Below are 18,502 nucleotides of genomic sequence, written 5' to 3'. Positions count from 1 at the left end.
CTGCTTTCGTGTTCACGGAGAGCCCAGTGCCCAGTCGCTCATCCGTGAGCCTGGGCAGCTGTGCTGCGCCTTCCTGTTAGGAGACAGCACAGCCACGTGCCACGGCAGCAGTGGCAGGGTGATCCTTCCTTGTAAGCTGCCTTCCCAAGTCAGCGTTTGCGGGCAGGGCGAGCCTCACCAGGGCTTGGAGCTTGAGTCACCTGGGAGCCTTAACCAGCACAGCAAGGTGCACAGGCGGGCTGCACTTGGGGCTTGGATTGCTAGAGTTGGAATGCATTTTTTCTGCCACGGGTCACCTTGCTGATTCTGCTCTTGCCTCAGTGAACTCCAGTTGTAAATTGAGATGCTGACTACATGGCATGATTGGTGGCATATGGTAAGCACTGAACACATCAGCTATAGAGCTAGCATGTGTCGTGGGGTGGTACAAGTCAAGGGTATGTGGGCAAGGAAAAGTGAGGGGTGGAAACCCCCTTCCCAGGGGATGCAGACTGACTGACCACCGTCTTTGTACTGGAAGAGTCCTTTGCCTCAATTCCCACTAAGTGCTGGTCTGCACTGGTGGTTCAGTTACCCATTGAGACATAAATAGAGAAAACTGCTCACCATTTATAAATTTTCCTTTTTCTTCAGAAGGCATTTTGGTGCCACTCTTTGGAAACCAAGTGGAGGACTTGTGGGGGACGTAAGTCCAAAATTCAGTCTCCTCCTAATACCATCTAGGGAGGGGAGGAGGTGCTGGCATCTGCGGTCATGGAGTGAGGCATCAGCAGTTCTTGCTGTGCCTCTGACTGGACAGGCTGGGATGCGGGATAGGTGTGAGGGAGGGAGACTTGACTGTAGAGTATACTCACTTATGTAAGCACGCGCCTCATCCCCATGGCCAGGGCCAGTCTCATTCTAGGGGCTATGCAGAGACAGGACAAATGTATGTGTAGTGGGGGTAGCAGCAGTAAAGGTCATGCCACAAGGGAGGGCTAAGAGCTGCCATGTGGAGCCTGGGGTGTGGTGCACACCTGTAACCCCAGCACTCGGGAGGCTGAGGCAAGAGGATCATTGTGAATTCAAGACCAGCAGGCAACTGTTCAAGAATGGGCTAGCTAGTTGCTAGCACTCTCTCCAGCTGGGACTGATTTTCCAGAGCCAAAGATAGAGGCAGAGCTATTGGTAGATAGCTGTGAGTGAACAGCACAGTGGCTTCTTCAGTTTTCCCAGAGGAGACAGCTAACCAATGGGACTACATTGCAATCATGCCACCACTAATGCTTGAGCGGCTTTATCCAAATTAGCAAAGGGAAAGATGTGATCAGGGTGTACAGCCACAGCCAGGTCCCCAAGGAAACCCTGAACTTTGCCTCCACCACTGGATTTCATGACTTTGCCCAAGCCACCACCAGCTATGAAGAGGATGCTGGGCTTGCCTGCCACGGGGAGGCAGCAGGACTCTACAGCAGCCTTGTGGCTTGGTGTTTAGGAGTGGGATTGGCTATAGGGTGGGCGGGGGGAGATGTGATCAGCGAACAGGAAGCACCCACAGGACGCTTTGCAGAGTTGGGAATTAGTTTGTTAAACGAGAGGTGACTTCTTCCAATGATAGGAAAACACCTGAAGGGAGAAGGAAGTTAGTGAGAGTGGTGCGGTGGACAGATGTAGGAGGAGATAGTTAACAAGACACCTATTGGGTGGGAAATTTTCACAGCAGCAGGGGAGCTGGTGACTTTCTAAAGTTCCCTACAATTTAGACATGGCAACGGAATTGACCAAGGGGCCACAATGGGCTGTTGAGTACATGGGATGAACTTGGACAGGTGACTGGCATTGGGTGTCAGGGTAAAGCAGTGCACAGTGTTGACCTCTAACCTGGACTTGAAAGTGTTCAGCTAGTGTGTGAAACACTTCTTTGATTTATTCATTCACTAAATATTTCATGTAGTGTAAACTTGACAAACTGAGAGAATGAGATTGAAAAAATATTTTAACTTACTTTAGCTGACCTCCTGGGACTCTGGTATTTTGGGTCGGGCCATGTTTAGCTAAGGATTATTCCTGCGGGTTCTGTGAAGAACTGGTCAGGCCATAACACAGTTAAGAGTTTGATAGGCCCTAACGAAAGACCACCAGCTGGGGAGTGTAAACATTCAACATGGATTTTTCTCACAATTCTGGAGGCTGGAAGTCTGAGGCCACTGTGTCAACAAGTGTGACTCTCCCTGAGGGTGGCAAGAGCAGGATCCCTTCCAGGCCTCTCTTCTTGGCTTATAAATGACTACAGCCTCCCTTTACTTCATGTCACTACCCTGGGCCTGAGTCCCAATCTCCCTTTCATGTAAGGGTGAGTATTAGACTAGGGCCTACCCTGATAACATCACTTCAGTTTGATTCCATCTACTACAATAATTTAGCCTTCTACTTACACAATTGTTCTGTCTTTCTTTTAAAGATTGTACATGGCAAGTCAAGGCAAATGACCGAAAGTTTCACGAACAACCTCACTTTATGAACACTAAGTTCTTTTGTATTAAGGAGAGCAAATATGCGGTAAGTTGATCCCTAAAGCATTTATCCAGAAGCCCCGTTTCATCCAGTCACTGTCATGTTTGCTGCTTCATGCTGCACCTGCTTTCTAGGTAGCCACCAACCTAAGACTATTGATAATTTTGTTCTATAGAATATTTTATGAAGCTTAATGGCATTGAAGGTGGGTAAGGGTAACTTGAAACAAAACTAAACAGAATTATATAGACCAAAACTTTCCTTATGAATGCATAAAACTCTCTTAAAAGTACTGTATGGAAAAGCATAGCATATTGTCACAGAAGCCTCATGTTTAAAAGTAAGAGGTTTGAAATGAGTGTTTATCATTTTTTCTCCTTCCTCTGCCTAGAATACATGAAGAATGTTAAGGATATTTTCACCTTCAACCAGTGCCATGGCATACCCTTATAATCCCAGTTACTCAGCAGGCTGAGACAGGAGGATCGAGAGTCAGAGCTAGGCTGGGCCACGTTGCAGTGCTCTTTGGGGCCGGGGATACAGCTCAGGGGCATAAGTACCTGCCTGGCAAGCGCAAGGTCCTGACTTCGGTCCCCTATAATGGGGAAAAAACCCTCTTTGTTTTTGTCTTTTTTTTCTTTTGGTCCAGGGATCAAACTCAGGACCTTATGCTTGCCAGGCAAGCACTTATTCCACTGAGCTATCTCCCCAGCCCAATGCTCTTTGTTAAAAGAAAGATACTGTTACCTAAAAAGCTTATCTTTGAAAGATGATGAAGAGAATCTGTCAAATGTGGGCTTAAATTTTATAAAATGACCAGGTATGGTGGTGCATGCCTATAATCCTAGTACTCTGGGAGGCTGAGGCAGGAAGATCACAAATTCAGACTCAGCCTGAGCAACTTGATACCTTAACAAAGACCTTATCTCAAAAAAGCAAAAGGGCTGAGAATATAATTCAGTGTGAAGGCCCTGGTCAAATCCTCAGTACTGCCATAAAAAATAAAGTCTCTTGTTTTAACTTCTTAGGACTGCTATAGCAAAGCACCAAAACGAGGTGGTTAGAAAAATAGACATTTACCTTCTCACAGTTTGGGGAGGCAGAAGTTCAAATTCCAGGTGTCAGTGGAGTTAGTGCTTTCTGGAGAATCACTTGTATGCCCCTCCCAGGTTCTGGGTTTGCCCACAGATGGGGGCGTTCTTTGGTCTGCATATACATCACCCAGTCTATCTCCCTGTGTCCCATTTTCCCCTGTCTTACAGGTACCTGTCTACAGCTGTTGTAGTACGATTTCATTTTAATTGTGTCTGCCAAGACCCTATTTCCAAATAAGAGCCCATTCACAGATATTGAGGTTAAGTCTAGAGTCTGTCTTTTGGGGACATGATTGAAGCCATAAGAGTGCCTTTTGTTCTTATGCTATGCAGTAGCCTCCACGCCCCCTGGAATTAATTGTTCCTTCCCTGCTCTGCCCACGCTGGCATCTGCATTTGCCTGTTATCTGACAGCAGCCTCCATGAGGGCACGGTCTGATGCCTTATCTTCTTACTCTCTCTGATATAAGACTCCATGGAGGCATTCTGATGCCTGGCTAGAATTAAAAGCTTACAAGAAAACTCAGGATCTTTCTGACTGATGGATTATGGCCCTGGGTCACTGCAGGCCATGGGACACATTTTGGCAGGTGTGTGTACTCAATGTATGGCATTAATTAGAATGACTTTCTTATTTTTTTTCCAACAGAATAATGCAATTAAAACATACAAGTACAACGCCTTTACCTTTCTACCAATGAATTTGTTTGAGCAGTTTAAGAGAGCAGCCAATTTCTATTTCCTGATCCTTCTTATCTTACAGGTAACGCTCTGAAGTATCTTAAATCTGCTGTGAATTCTGACAGCTCAGTAATGCCTAATGTGTGGTCACAGTGTGGCAAATTTTGAAAGTGTTTCATGTTAATGTTAGGTTTTTCTACCTAAGGGGTCACCACCTCCTGCACAGAACAGGCTCGATTTCTATTTGAACAGGGAAAGAGAACAAAGGCAAATATAATTTTTATAAGTTCAATTTTGAACTAATGAGAGTGTTAAAACTGGTAACCATTCTGTAATCCCAGCACTCAAGATGATGAGGCAGAAGGAAAATTGTGAGTTTGAGGCCAGCCTGAGCTACAAAGTAATTTGAAGACCACCCTGAATTACATAGTGTGACTGTCTTGAAAAGACAAAACAAAATAAAACAAAAAAATCACATTATGGTAACCATGAAGTGAATAAAAATATAATCTTCACTTTAGAGTCATTTGTATTTTAAAATTAAACCTACTTTATGCTTATCTTTTTTATTGAGTTGCTTAGTTACCATAAGAATATTATTGATTTTTATTTTTAATTTTTATTTAATTTTTATGTTTATTAATACTTTAGTCATAAAGCTCTTGTTATTTTGCCAACTATTTTCACATCAGAAAAGACTTTTTCTGATTTTTAAAACCTATGGCAAAAGGATTCAGTTATTTGGATGACGAGACTTTCTCATATGTAGGAACAGTTGTTATAATCAGCTCATGTGACTTAGGTTCAGAGTCAGCCTGTAGCACCCAAGGAGCTGCTTACAAAACGTGTCCACTTTGCTGTACAGAGGGCTGGATTTAGGAAACAGTCCCATTGTTGGGATTCCCCCCCACTAGGACTATAAATGGCAGCTTGTGTTCCTTGGTTGGGTGGAGGATGCACTGGGTGAAAGGAGGGGAAGAGAGACGCTAGGGAGAAGCGGGTCTCTGCGGACTTGGTAGAACATCAGTCCTGCTGACTTGGGCTGGGGATGCAGCTTGGGGACAGGGTGCTGGCCTGGCCTGTGCAAGGCTTGGGGTTCAATGTCCCTAAGCAGAAGAAAAGATCTGTCTTCATTGTAAAGATGGTCCTACTGTTAAAGGGAGATGTGTACACCGAGGTGAACCATTCAAGTAAGAAGGAGCTGCTGTGTGGTCAGGGTGCCGCCTTTCCTGTACTTTCTTTTAGGAGGGAGAAAGGAAGATCCACATATTCACACTGCTGTGTGAGAGGATTTTTCTTCCCACCACACCCCAGGTACCTCTATTAAGGTGCAGCAATCCAAATTAGGGTAACAGGAGTAGCCTTAGCCAGCCCTTTCCTTACAGTGAGCGCTACTTCACTTAATTCTTGAACTGTCTGAGTGAAGCCTCAGTGTAACCTAATCTTTAAATTCAATGAGGAAACCTCTGTTTTGCTGAGATCTGGGGCAGACTGGGGTAAATAAAGCAACACTGCTCAAAGTCCCACAGTGCATGGATAGAGCTGGACAGGGCTGGGCCCGGCATAACTTCAAGGAACCCCCACTTGATGTGACCTGGTGAACAGGAGACTGGTCAGAGATCATAGAGCAACTTGCTTCCCAATCTTTCATTCAGACTGGGAGCCTGTCTTGATGGAAGTGGAGCTTTTGTAAGGCCAGCCCTGTTCTAGGCTGGACCAGTAGTAATAGCCATGGAAGGATTACTTTCTTCAAATGCCCCAAAGTTTTCTACCTGGTTACTAGCTATCAGAGGTAGCCATCTGCTGCCGTCTTAGCCTGTGTCATGAGACTTTCAGAAATCAATGCCTCTGAGGACCCTACTTCAAGCAAGCTATATGCCTTTCCTTAAAGTGAAGAACTACTTCCCCTAACCCCATTCCACCAAATTCAGTTAATTATGATTTCACAAAAAATTCAGAGCAGTTCTCTTTGAGGTTGCGAAAATTATTTTCTTTAATCATGTTACAAAATCTCCTTGTTATCTAGTTGAAGTTACATTGAAATAATTTCAGAAACCACTGAGCATGCACAGGATCTGTTCTATGTGGCCAGAAGCTAGAGAGAAAGAGGTTGATGGGATATGCTTACATGCCTTTTGCTATTCACATTCCTAGACACAGACCAACGTGGTGATGGACATTAGCATTAGCAAGCGCAGAATCAGCAATCCATTACCTGTAAGTTAGTTGTGCCTCCACAGTACTTCATATGAGCCCTTTTATTTCTCTTAGGCAATTCCTCAAATATCCACCTTGGCATGGTATACCACACTTGTGCCCCTACTTCTGGTGCTGGGCATCACCGCTATCAAAGACCTGGTGGATGATGTGGTAAGAGGTTCTCATGCAACGAAACATTCAACTTTCTGCTCTGATCATCTTTAACTTAGCAATTGTACTTAGGTGCTGAGGTGATGAAAACATTTCTTCATTTTTCTTCTAAAGGCTCGGCATAAAATGGATAAGGAAATCAACAATAGGACATGCGAAGTCATTAAAAATGGCAGGTATGTTGCCTCCTTCAATTTGTAATTTAGTTACGAATCTATCATATATGCACTTTGTCTAGAAACACAGGGACTCGTTACTAAATGTTTTAATTATGAAAGCATCTCTTAGCTTGGGGAAGCACTCCTTGGCCTTCCAGCTTAGGCAGCCCAAGTGGGACCAGGGCAGCTGCTGGTGGCGCTTTGTGTCATCTGCACACCTGGCATTTACGTTCCTCCAGCTCAGTGGGCTGCAGCCACCTCTGCTGTTCTCAAGCTTGTCCCCTTCAGGCTTTGCTTGTGCATGGTGCTTGGCATCTTCCCGATCTGTCAGCAGTGCGACTTCCCCCTTCCCTGTGCTTGAAGAGCACTAAGGATTTTCTTATGATGATGATATGAACTGAATGAGCATTGTTTTGGTAGGTATCTCTCCTTCTGAACTGTAAACTCCTCCAGGATGCTGTCCTATCTGCACCATGCAAGAACTGCCCAGGAAGCGTTTGTTCAACGAATGTGGTCAGCTGTGACCAAAGGCCCAACTCAGGGATCAGTAGTGAGTGTGCTTCGAGCCAGGGCCTCAGAAGGCTGCAAATTCAAGTCCTAAAACTAGGGACCAAAACCCAAGTGAAAGATTTTTTAATGTGTCAATATTGAGGCAAATAACCTGTATGTTTCCACTGTGCTTAATTAAAAAATAGACACCACTAAGCCATAAATATGTTAACTTGGTGTCTTAGTTATTTTTTACTCATTGCTGGGACAAATACCCGGCACTCAGAATGAAGGAAGGAAAGGTTTATTTAGCTCACAGTTTGTGGAGGTTTCAGTTCATACTGCACTGGCTCCAAGGCAAATGACAGCAGTTCATGGAGGCAGAAAACAATGAAGAGCAGAAGAGGAGCAGCAGCTGCGGCGTCCATCAAGCCTCTCTCTTCCTTCTGCGCTGACTGGGAAGACTGATGCTCCACAGCGAAGATCCTAAGATCTGAAGACTGGGACTTCTCCAAGGAAGCGGGCAGGGCGGGGCCACCACATCGGGAACTGCCTAAGCTAATTCAGCCAAGTTGACAATGTATCAACTAACACAATAGGGTTTTTTTCTCTGCAATGAGTGGGTTTCTGTGAGAAGCTTAAATAGGTAATTCTTAGGAAGTTACGCACAAAAGATAGTCATCTTCCATTTTACCAACATTCTTATCGCTTGATTATAAAAGTCATGCACAGTCGGAAAGAAGAGAACTAAAACCTTCAAGGGGATGCCAGACTGAAGCCCCTGGGGATACTTGTGGCCCATGGGAAGCCACCTTGTGCTTTTGTCCTGGGCACTAGCAAGGGGTGGGCGGCTGGAAGGAGAGAAGAGTAGGGGGAAGCAGGGCAGGAGCAAAACCAGAAGTGAAGCAGCCTGGGGGATCAGGGAGGCAGGGTACGCAGAACTCGCCAAAGTGTCTCACTGCCGCTGTCTCCTGCCTGTGTGGTCTTGTCGTTAAAAGGCTGAACTCCTGCGATTGACACATGTTCCAGAATCTTTGACATCCAGAAAAGAATGGCAAGTCCCCTACTTGAAACTTAAAACCCAATAACTCCCATTATTTTTAATTCTTAGGTTCAAAATTACCAAGTGGAAAGACATTCAAGTTGGAGATGTCATTCGTCTGAAGAAAAATGATTTTGTGCCAGTAAGTGAAAGCCTTCTGCCTCTCCTATTCCTTCCCTCCCCCATCTGTACTCAGGTCACCCTGGGGCTGCTGTGTCATAGGTGCCTTTTGTTTTAACAGGCTGACATTCTGTTGCTGTCCAGCTCTGAGCCTAATAGCCTCTGCTATGTGGAGACAGCCGAGCTTGATGGGTGAGTGTGTCTCAAACGGTCTGTGTCAGCATTGGTGTTGGCACGATGTGTGCGTCCCTGGTATGTGTGTGCACCGAACAGGAGACCACAAGACCTGGCCTTGTCTCTGCCATGAGCTGCAGTCTGACAGCATCCTGTGTAAACTGTCCTCTCTTCTCCCCAGTATAGATGTTTGCTTTGCTGGGTTTTGGCATTCCTTTGGCCCCACTGGTTTCTATCCTTCCATTCTTCCCTTTTGAAATGGGAATGTTTGACCTGTGCCATTAGTATGTTCAGTGTTTGACTTTCTTTCAGACTTTTTATAGGGGCTTAAATCTCAGAGGAGACTTTGGACTTTCATGTCTCAGCAGCGCTGATAGTGTCAGAACTTTGGCAACTCTTAGAGATATGCTAAAGGCATTTTATACAGAGGGATGCACATGAGTCTTCTAGGGACCAGAAGCAGAGCATCACGATTGGGATCTAGGTGCTCCCCCAAAGCCTCATGTACCAGTAGGTGGGGCACTTGGGAGGTGACTGGGTCATGGGGTGTGATGAGTCCATACCTGATTTGTTGTCAGGAGGAGGGATCTGATAGGAAGAGAGGGGACAAAAAGGGAGTGACCTGGTCAGTTTCCTGGAAGGCAGAGATTCTTTTTTTAAAAAAATATATATATTTATTTATTTATTTTTTCAAAGCTGATTAATAGGACAGTTGTCCCGTACCAGCGGGTCAGTCAACGAAGGTCAACTGGGAGAGGAGCGGGGAATTGAGGCCGGGACAAAGGACAGGAGATGCGAGAAATGGAGACAAGACAGGATTCTGATCAAGTCTCGTTTATTCAGGGGAGGTGCTGGGTATATATAGTGGAGGCACAGGGAAATGACATCTGGTGGGTAAAAGGCGCGAGTAACTAGGCAACTGGGCTATGACAGGAAGTCCCACCTCTGGAGCATAGCAGGAGACTTAAAGGATATAGGCGGGGTAAGAAAAATTAGGAGCTTAGCTCACAGAGGTAGGGGAAGAGGAACCCGGAAACCTACTTGCAATAGGATTGGAGTCCTGGAGTTATTGAGCCTCCCACAGACAGTTTCAATAATCAATACATTGCACATTGTTATCTTCTTAGTGGTTATCCATAGTACAAGAAGCAGACAGGATATCTTGTCCAAACACTATTAGTACACATCTTTCTTCTCATTGAATTAAGTGAAAGTAGCTGTATATCTATCCTATTTTGTATATACAAATACAAAATGTTCTTTCCTTTGTATCCCCTTTTTTTTGTTTAGTCCTGTCAGAGGTGGGTATACTATTGGCATTTAAATACTATGGGTGTTTGAATTAAGCAAAACAATCCAACACTGTCCAGCAGTCTATAATAGTAGTGGGTTATCCTCAGAAGTTACTGACTTGAGCTTTTTACAGCTCATCGTAATAATATGGCTTTACTTTATATACCAGGCAGAGATTCTTGAATGAGCACCTGTGATGCCTATGAGTGCCGTCCCATGGTGACGCCTTGATCAGCCCTTGCAGTAGGGGTGCGACAGGCCAAATATTGGAGTTGAGGCTGCTCCTCCTTTCCCAAATCCAACTGTTCATTCTAGAAAATAAGTTAACAAGAAATAAACAGAATGCCTACAAGACTTGTTTCTATTTTTTTATTAGCATGTTTACAATAAATAGTAAATTCATTAATCATCTTAGTAAGGTGAAATGTTAGAAGCTACATTTTTCTTTTTTTTTTTTTTTATCTTATGTATTTGGTACAGGGTCTCACTACACAGATCAGACTCATAGTTATCCTCCTGCTTTCAGCCTCCCCAGCTCTGGGATTACAGGGGTGCACCACCATGCCTGGTCTCGGCCAGCTCAGAGCACCTGAGAAGTGGGGGAGCTGGTGCAGCATGTGGGACTGGGAATCAAACCCTGGCCCTGTGCTTGCCAAAGCGGGTGCTTAGTCCACTGAGCTATTGTGCCAGCCCCAGAAACTACATTTTCAAACAGCAGTTTGGTTAACAGGTAGAGAAGGATGTTAAGGGTATCTTCTCCCAAGTGTCACAACAGCAAATAGCAAAGGGGACCATTTCCCAGGGCAAGAAATTTAGAGGGTAACCTCATTCAAACTTAAATTTTCAAGATGAACACACAGTATAAACATAGAACAAGTTAGAGGCTGGGGATGGAACTCAGTAGTAAAGCACTTGCCTGATGTGTAAAACTCTGGGTTCAATCCCAGAACTGGAAAGAAAAAAAAAAAAAAAAGGCTAAGCTAATGACTCAGCCTTCCCATCCAGGCATGCTTAATGTTACCTCGCGTATGCTATTTACATTTCCTTTTGAAGTCTAAAATGTGTCCATGTAATTATTTTTCCCTTCCCTTTAGAGAAACCAATTTAAAATTCAAAATGGCACTTGAAATCACAGACCAGTATCTTCAAAGAGAGGATACCTTGGCAACATTTGATGGTTCGTACAAAACTTGTTTTACTTTGTTTCAAATTTTAGTTGCTTGATTCAGTCCATTAATTAAAGCCAGAAAACCCTTCCTATGTGATTAATAATGTGAATCGTATCTTCCCTATAGGTTTTATTGAATGTGAAGAACCCAACAACCGACTAGATAAGTTTACAGGAACACTATTTTGGAGAAAGAGAAGTTTCCCTTTGGATGCTGACAAAATCCTGCTACGTGGCTGTGTGATTAGGAACACCCATATCTGCCACGGACTGGTCATCTTTGCAGGTACTTTGAGATTTTCTTGGGAAATTGCTCTGCTATGAGCTCTTAAGATTTAAAGGAAGAAATTGTTTTTCTGTCTCTTTTTTAATCAAAACCTAAAGAAGAGTAATTATATTGACATGCTAGTTAATTGATTTACCCAATTGTTGATCAGATTGAATTTTCCATTTTTAGGCGCTGACACTAAGATAATGAAGAATAGTGGGAAAAGCCGATTTAAAAGAACTAAAATTGATTATTTGATGAACTACATGGTTTACACGGTATTTATTTTCCATTTCAGTAGCCAAGATGCTAGGCTGTTATCTTTTGCTGTAATTTTTTTGTGTACTTCTCTGATGCAAAAAAATATTACCTCTTAGATGAGTAGAAAAATCTTAGTCAAGCTCAGTGAAGCTAGGCTCCTGAGGCAGAGCAGGCTTGATTTTGTTACTGTCAGTTCCAACACGGGTAGGCTTCTTATGAACATTTTTTTTGGGTCCAACATAAACTGTATAAATCCAAATATAAGGCAAGACTAAAACTAAGGCTCAGTGAGCATCTTCAAGCCACAGACAGGTTCAGTGACCACATGCAGGCTCTCCTGGGCCAGGAGGACTCAGGATTAACTGTAGGGTTACACTCACAGCTGACTTGCTACAGCAAACTGACACAAACCAAAATGAGCAAAAAATTTTTTTAAAAAATGAGCAAAAGACTCATCAGGTAGAGTCTAGAGGACACCAGGCACAGGCTTTCAGGGGAGTCATACCCAAGAGACATACAATTCCCCCCAACAGTAAGGTATGATATCACATATGAGATGTTGTCTTCCAGGGAAGCTCATTAGACTCTTGCCCTGGATTTTTAACTGAGGTCTGGTCATGAAGGCCCCATGTGCTTGTCATGCACCAAATCAAGATGCAGAATGTAGATAGTCAGCATAAACCATGCTGCCTGCATAGTGGGGCACAATGAACTGTTCTTATTGGAGAATGAGAAATAAGGAACCAGAAAACCTTCCCAAACATGAAATTCCCAGATGCCAACCAAGGCCAACCTTGGAAAAAGCCCTTCTGAGGAGGGAAATCTCCGTTCTGCTGTGTTAGTGCTTTTCTTTTTTTGTGGTGAGCCAACAGAACTCCAACTTCCTTTTCTCAAAATTTTAGTTCAATTTGAATATATTAACTCTTAGGGACTAATACTAACTATAATGCTTTATTGCATATACATATTGAAAAGCACATAAATGTAATACAGTAATTTAAGGAAAAGCTCTTTTTCCCTGCTCTCATATTTCCTGAAAATCTTCCTTGAGCTTGACGTGTCATCTTTGCTGGCACTGTGGGGATGGTGACTCGAGCCCCACGAGGAGCCCATCGTCTTCCCTGTGTGCCGTGTTGCTCTGACATATTGCACTTTTGAAACACAGGTCTAGAAATCACTTTTTGTCTCTAGAAATTTTATTTCTAGTTTCAGGTACTGTATATAAGACCACTAAGACAGCTGACTTCTTCATTTGCCCCATAAGTATATACTGCTCATTTCTACAACGTAGGGCTTACTGTATTCCTTCTCAAGTGATCATACTGACAAATACCACACAGTCTTGATGACCTTGCGTCTTCAGAAATAATGACCCAAATGTGGCTCTATTTTTTTCAAAAATATCCATTCAATATTTTTATTTTTACTATTTACTTATTTATTTGGTGCAGGGTCTTGCTACACAGCTTGGACTCATAATGATCCTCCTGTCTCAGCCTCCCTGGCACTGAGATTACAGGTGTGCACCACCATGCCCAGTTTTGGTGGCCAGCTTGGTGTGGGGCCAGCATGACATGCAGTATCAGGGATCAAACCCAGGTCCTTGTGCTTGCCAGGCAGGCGCTTAGACCACTGTGCTCTCTCCCTGACCCCAGTATTTTTATAAGAAGCCCAACTTATCATAGTTTGAAGTTGTTTCATGCTAAAGAGTATCTTCCCAAATAGTATGTTATTATTCAAGGTGAAAATAAGAGCATACCCTATAATATGAAAGTCTTAAAAGATTTGAATATAAGATACTACCTTTTCTCTTAAAAGGTAATTCTGGGAATAAAAGCTCACTCTATACATATACTATAGGATGAGCCAATCAATCATAACCATGGAACAGACTTTCAAACCATTCTTATGATACTGTTTTATTTGAAGTATATTTACTCTGCAGATTGCTTTATTATCATAAACAAAATGCACAGGGTTGGCAGTTCGTGCTTAGAATACTTGTCCTTGCTTCCTGCCTTTGTAGATCTTTGTTGTTCTCATCCTGCTTTCTGCTGGCCTTGCCATTGGCCATGCCTACTGGGAAGCCCAAGTTGGCAATTACTCTTGGTACCTTTATGATGGAGAAAATGCCACTCCCTCCTACCGTGGGTTCCTGAATTTCTGGGGCTACCTCATCGTTCTCAACACCATGGTGCCCATATCTCTCTATGTCAGGTAAGGGTGTTTTCTGGGTCTCTTGCGTTTGGGAAGACTGCAGGATCTTGTCCAAATTTAGCACCTTCCTGTCTAGCAGTGATTGTTCCAAAGGTCAAAAGGAATGAGAAAATAACTTCTATTTCAAAACTGATGCAACTCCAGGGGAAGAAAATGAACCTTCGAGTATCTGTCGGTGCCAGGCACCTGCTATTTACTTTCTTTGCAGATAAGGCACTGGGGTTCAGAGGTCAAAGGCCAGGATCACTTCCTCAGTAAGAGTCTTCCTTAGGGTGTTCCGAGGCCCAGGCATCCAAGAAAGCCAGGGAGAAGGTGAGGATTTAGGTTGTCATGGAAATACTGATTTTTCCCTTCTAGGATCCTTACTACCCTCTTAGCTGAGCCAGGCTCAATACATCTGCCACACCTGCACTTGCTTGCCACATGGATGGCCTTTCTGCCCGACCCCTGCCGGGAGGTCTCTGCCTTCCTCCAGCCCCTCACAAGGTTCTGCTGCTCATGTCATTGTCAGTCTCAACTGCAACAGAGGATCAAAGTCATATCTCTGATAGTGTCACCTTGTTCACAGATGTTTCCTCCTTTTCTTTCTTTGATATTAGAGTTTACTGGCCAATTGGATTTTAGTTCGCTGAGGAAGGGACTGTGCCTTGAAGTATACTTTACAGTCACAGGCAGGCAGTTTTTAGTTTTTAGTTCTATTTAACAATAGTCCAAAGGTACATAGAATCTTCCCCCCACCAGCCCCATAATTAGAAGCTCCTAATTTTATTATATGTACATTTATTTTGTTTTAAATTTTATTATGTGTAATTACTGCTGTTCTGTTGATGGAAAATAAGCCCTAAGGCAGCCATCTGTCCCACAGCTCCTTTAAAAGACTGAAAATAATGTTACCCTCATTAAGAGAACTATCTATTACACAGATTATTTTGTGTAATGTATGCTCTAAAACAAACTCTATACTGTATAGAATTTGGGGTTAAAAATTATACTATATGATTTATGCAATTCTTTTACGTCTCTTGGATAGCAGTAAAGGGTTTTTTTTTTAAAGACAGAAGTCAAATTAAGTCACTCAAGAGAACAGCTCTGCCTTGTTTCCCACCCCATGGGAGCCTTCCAGCTCTTTCAGGCCAGTGTCACCCCAAGACCCAGGAGGATCGGCCTGCCTCCCTAGGGCCCGGCCACTCCCAGCCCCTTGATATTCCTTCTGCCCTAGGATCTTTGCTCCTACCTTATCTCTGCCTAGAACAGTCTTTCCTCGATAGCTGTATACTGCTAGTTCATTTTCTTCAGGAGCTCAGATGTCCCCTGATCACCCTGGCCTAGCCACATCCACTTGATCTTAACCATTGCTTCTCTTTCCTTTTGGTCTCCATCTCCCCTTTCCCTGCTTTGATCTTCTGCAGAGCACTTTTGGCACCTGATAAGATAGGTTTTTACTGGGTGTTTTAACGTAGTTGCCTTTTCTACAGTCCCGGCTTAATGGCAGGGACTTCATGTATACTCGGGGCCTGGCACAGGGTTTGGTGTGTGGTACATATGTACTACATTTACAAAATTTACAAAAGGGAGACATTTACAAAAGGGAGAGAGGGAAGGTGAGTTATTTTTCTGTCTTTTTAACCTGTTATAAAAGCATCCATTGCCTACTTGGCAATTTCTACATATGTATATAGCTTCCTAATACTAAAATATATTTAATTCAGTATTAGTTTGGTTTTTGACTTTTTTTTTTTGTGGAACTGGGGATTGAACTCAGATCCTTGTGCTTGCCAGTCAGGCACTTAGCCTACTGAGCCATATCCCCAGCCCCTGGTTTTGACTTTTTGATACTGGGGATAGAACCCAGAGACAGGTTAGGCAAGTGTCCACCACTGAGCTATAGCCCTAGCCCGTGGAGTTTAAGAATTGAGAAGATCTTTTTAGAACATTATTTTGAATAATCTTATACTGGATATTCTATAATCTTTTTGGGGGGGGCAGAATCAGGGATTGAACTCAGGCCCTTGTGTTTGCCAGGGAAGCACTTATTCCACTGAGCCATCTCCCCAGCCCTTATAATATTTTAAGATATAAATATATATATATATATATATATATATATATATATATATTTTCCATAATGAGGGGTAATGATTTAGGAGTTACCTGCCAAAAGACTACTCCCTGCTTGAGAACACACGGCAATCTGTCTCCTCGTGTGCCCTCATCTCCTTTAGCCTACCCTGGGGTCGGAGATCAACTCAGCCATCTCAGTTGTCCCCAAGTGCAACAGGGAATGAGAAGAAAGAGGAGAGATGGCCACGCTTGCCCCACTCAATCTGCAGGGGTCACCTTGTCACCCATTACTTTGGGCTGTGTTCTGAACACAGAACGCCATGACCTGATGTGCAGGAGAGAGAGAGGACTCACACTGAGCACTTGGCTGTGAACACCGCTACTCCAAAGCCTCTTAACTTGGCAGCTGGAGTATGACGTGTTTGGTGAGGACATCCCAAGGCTGGGCACTTGGGCCATAGCAGGGTTTATGTTCTGGAGGGTGTTGTAAAAGCATAGGGCTTTTTTTGTTGTTATTTTGATGGCTATAATGTAATACATTAAAGCAAGTGACTTCAGGGCAGGGGGGTGAGACACGTATTGTTGTACAGCCCAGGCTGGCCTTAAACTTGAGATTCTGCTGCCTTAGCCTCCCAAGTGTGGAGATTATAGGCATGTGCCACTATACCTGGCTCTAAACTAAGTAATGTGTAGACAACAGAAATACGGAGTTCACATTTCTGGTGGCTGGGAGATCTAACAGGCCAGCAAATCTGGTGTCTGGTGAAGACTCACTCCCTGCTTCGTAGATGGTGACTTTTCTGGGCTTCGCATGGAAAAAGAGGCAAATAACAGTCTAAACCACCTGGGCTGCATGGAGCACAAAGCCTTTCAAGTCTGGCTGCATTCTGACTTGGTTTTCCCATCTGCAAAAGGGGTGGGGGGTGGCAAAAAAGCTCAATCAGGCCTCTTTCATAAGAACACTAATCCTAGTCAGGAGGTTCCTGCTCTCAGACCTAAGTACCTCTGAAAGGCCCAAACTCAGTACCATTGTGCTGAAGGTTAAGTTTCAGCGGATGGGTTGTGGTGGGGTGAGGGGTATGAACACTCAGTCTGTAGCCCAAGTGAAGCGATTTCCACTGCCTGCCATTCACACCTGAGGGCTCCATACAGCATAATCTTTTGTCTTCATAGTGTGGAAGTAATTCGCCTGGGACAGAGTCACTTCATTAACTGGGACCTGCAGATGTACTACTCTGAGAAGGACACACCTGCCAAGGCTAGGACCACCACGCTAAATGAGCAGCTCGGGCAGATCCATTACATCTTCTCTGATAAGACGGGGACACTCACACAAAATATCATGACCTTTAAAAAGTGCTGCATCAATGGGCAAATCTATGGTGAGTGTTAGGACACGAGAGTGAAAAGTCCCTTTCACAAGTGGGCTGCAAGCTTGCATAATCTTTGCCATGATATAATTTCTGAGAGAGGCTTTCATTGACCAGACTCAGGTATATTTAAAATACAAGGCATGGTTGGCTGTTGAATTAGAGTAGAAGAATCATTCCTCTGGTACTCCCCGGGGCTGAGCCCACTTCTCAAGCGTGGCTAGGGCCCTCCTGCTGTGGTCATGCCTGTCCAGCTGTAAATAGTACTGTGAGCACTGTTGGGGAGACTTACATAACAAAGTAACTGTCAGAAGTAGGCACCTCTTTCCACTTAAAAATTGGAGCACTATATGTTCTGGCAATTTAAATTCTAGGAGTACAAAAAACTGAAAGACCTGCCCTGTCGGCCCCACCCCCGGGGCATGCTGAGCCAGCAATTGAGACTGGCATGGTGGTGTGTGCCTGTAATCCCAGCACTAGGGAGGCTGTAAACAGGAGAATCACTGCGAGTCTGATCTAGTAGTGAGACCCTGAACTCCCTGTAGACCCTTCCCTAAAATACAGAAAAAAAAAAGAACTGAAAGGAACTAAAAACAAGGACCCAAAAGGATATGTGTAAGGCCAGTTTCAGAGCAGTATTGTTTGCAATAGCCAAAAGGTGGAAACAACCCAGTGTCCGAGATAAATGGAGAAGCAAGATATGACACACACAAAGTAATATTATTCAGTCTTAAGAGGAAGAAAATTCTAGCTCATTCTTTTGTTGTGTTTTGTTTTTTCTGGTACCAAGAATTGAACTCACAACCTCATGCTTGCCAGGCAGGCACTGTGCTGCTGAGCTGAATCCCCAGCCCTCTAACCCATTCCATAATGTGGATGTGCCAGGGCCTTTATGCTAAGTGAAATAACCCAATCATAAGAGACAAATACTTTATGATTCTACCTAGAGGAATCAAGCTCATAGAAACAAACAAAGGTTGGTTACTGGAGGCTAGGAAATAGGAAGTTGCTATTTAGAGGGCAAGTCGTTTTAGTTATGCAAGATAAAAACAGTTCTGGTTTTTGACGGGGGCGATAATTACACAACAATGTGAAGTCCTTCATGCAGTAAATTTTATTTTGTGTAACTCACAATTTTTTTAAAAGTTGATTTCCATCGTAATTTTCTGAAACACAGCTTTGAAATACAGTGCTCTAGGGGCTGGGGAGATGGCTCAGTGGAATAAGCGCTTCCCTGGCAAGC

At 43.7% G+C, this 18,502-nt stretch overlaps 1 protein-coding gene across 3 annotated transcripts in view; it reads left to right on the top strand.

The window, feature by feature from the left end:
- Positions 1 to 18,502, top strand: part of Atp8b1 (ATPase phospholipid transporting 8B1) — a 126,793-nt gene that overhangs the window by 74,905 nt on the left and 33,386 nt on the right. For all 3 annotated transcript variants that reach the window (XM_023715246.1, XM_004623688.3, XM_023715240.1), the window contains exons 3-13: positions 2,441 to 2,538; positions 4,237 to 4,350; positions 6,540 to 6,638; positions 6,753 to 6,814; positions 8,397 to 8,469; positions 8,569 to 8,639; positions 11,009 to 11,091; positions 11,210 to 11,368; positions 11,540 to 11,628; positions 13,638 to 13,828; positions 17,063 to 17,271. In XM_023715246.1, coding sequence (XP_023571014.1) covers positions 2,441 to 2,538; positions 4,237 to 4,350; positions 6,540 to 6,638; positions 6,753 to 6,814; positions 8,397 to 8,469; positions 8,569 to 8,639; positions 11,009 to 11,091; positions 11,210 to 11,368; positions 11,540 to 11,628; positions 13,638 to 13,828; positions 17,063 to 17,271 — 1,248 coding nt within the window. The remainder of the gene's footprint in view (positions 1 to 2,440; positions 2,539 to 4,236; positions 4,351 to 6,539; positions 6,639 to 6,752; positions 6,815 to 8,396; positions 8,470 to 8,568; positions 8,640 to 11,008; positions 11,092 to 11,209; positions 11,369 to 11,539; positions 11,629 to 13,637; positions 13,829 to 17,062; positions 17,272 to 18,502) is intronic.

Source organism: Octodon degus, unplaced genomic scaffold (genome assembly GCF_000260255.1).
Source record: "Octodon degus isolate 3935 unplaced genomic scaffold, OctDeg1.0 scaffold00003, whole genome shotgun sequence".
In the NCBI taxonomy this organism is placed as follows: domain Eukaryota; kingdom Metazoa; phylum Chordata; class Mammalia; order Rodentia; family Octodontidae; genus Octodon; species Octodon degus.
Note: the sequence above shows the minus strand (reverse complement) of the source record. Positions and strands in the feature narration are given on the sequence as shown.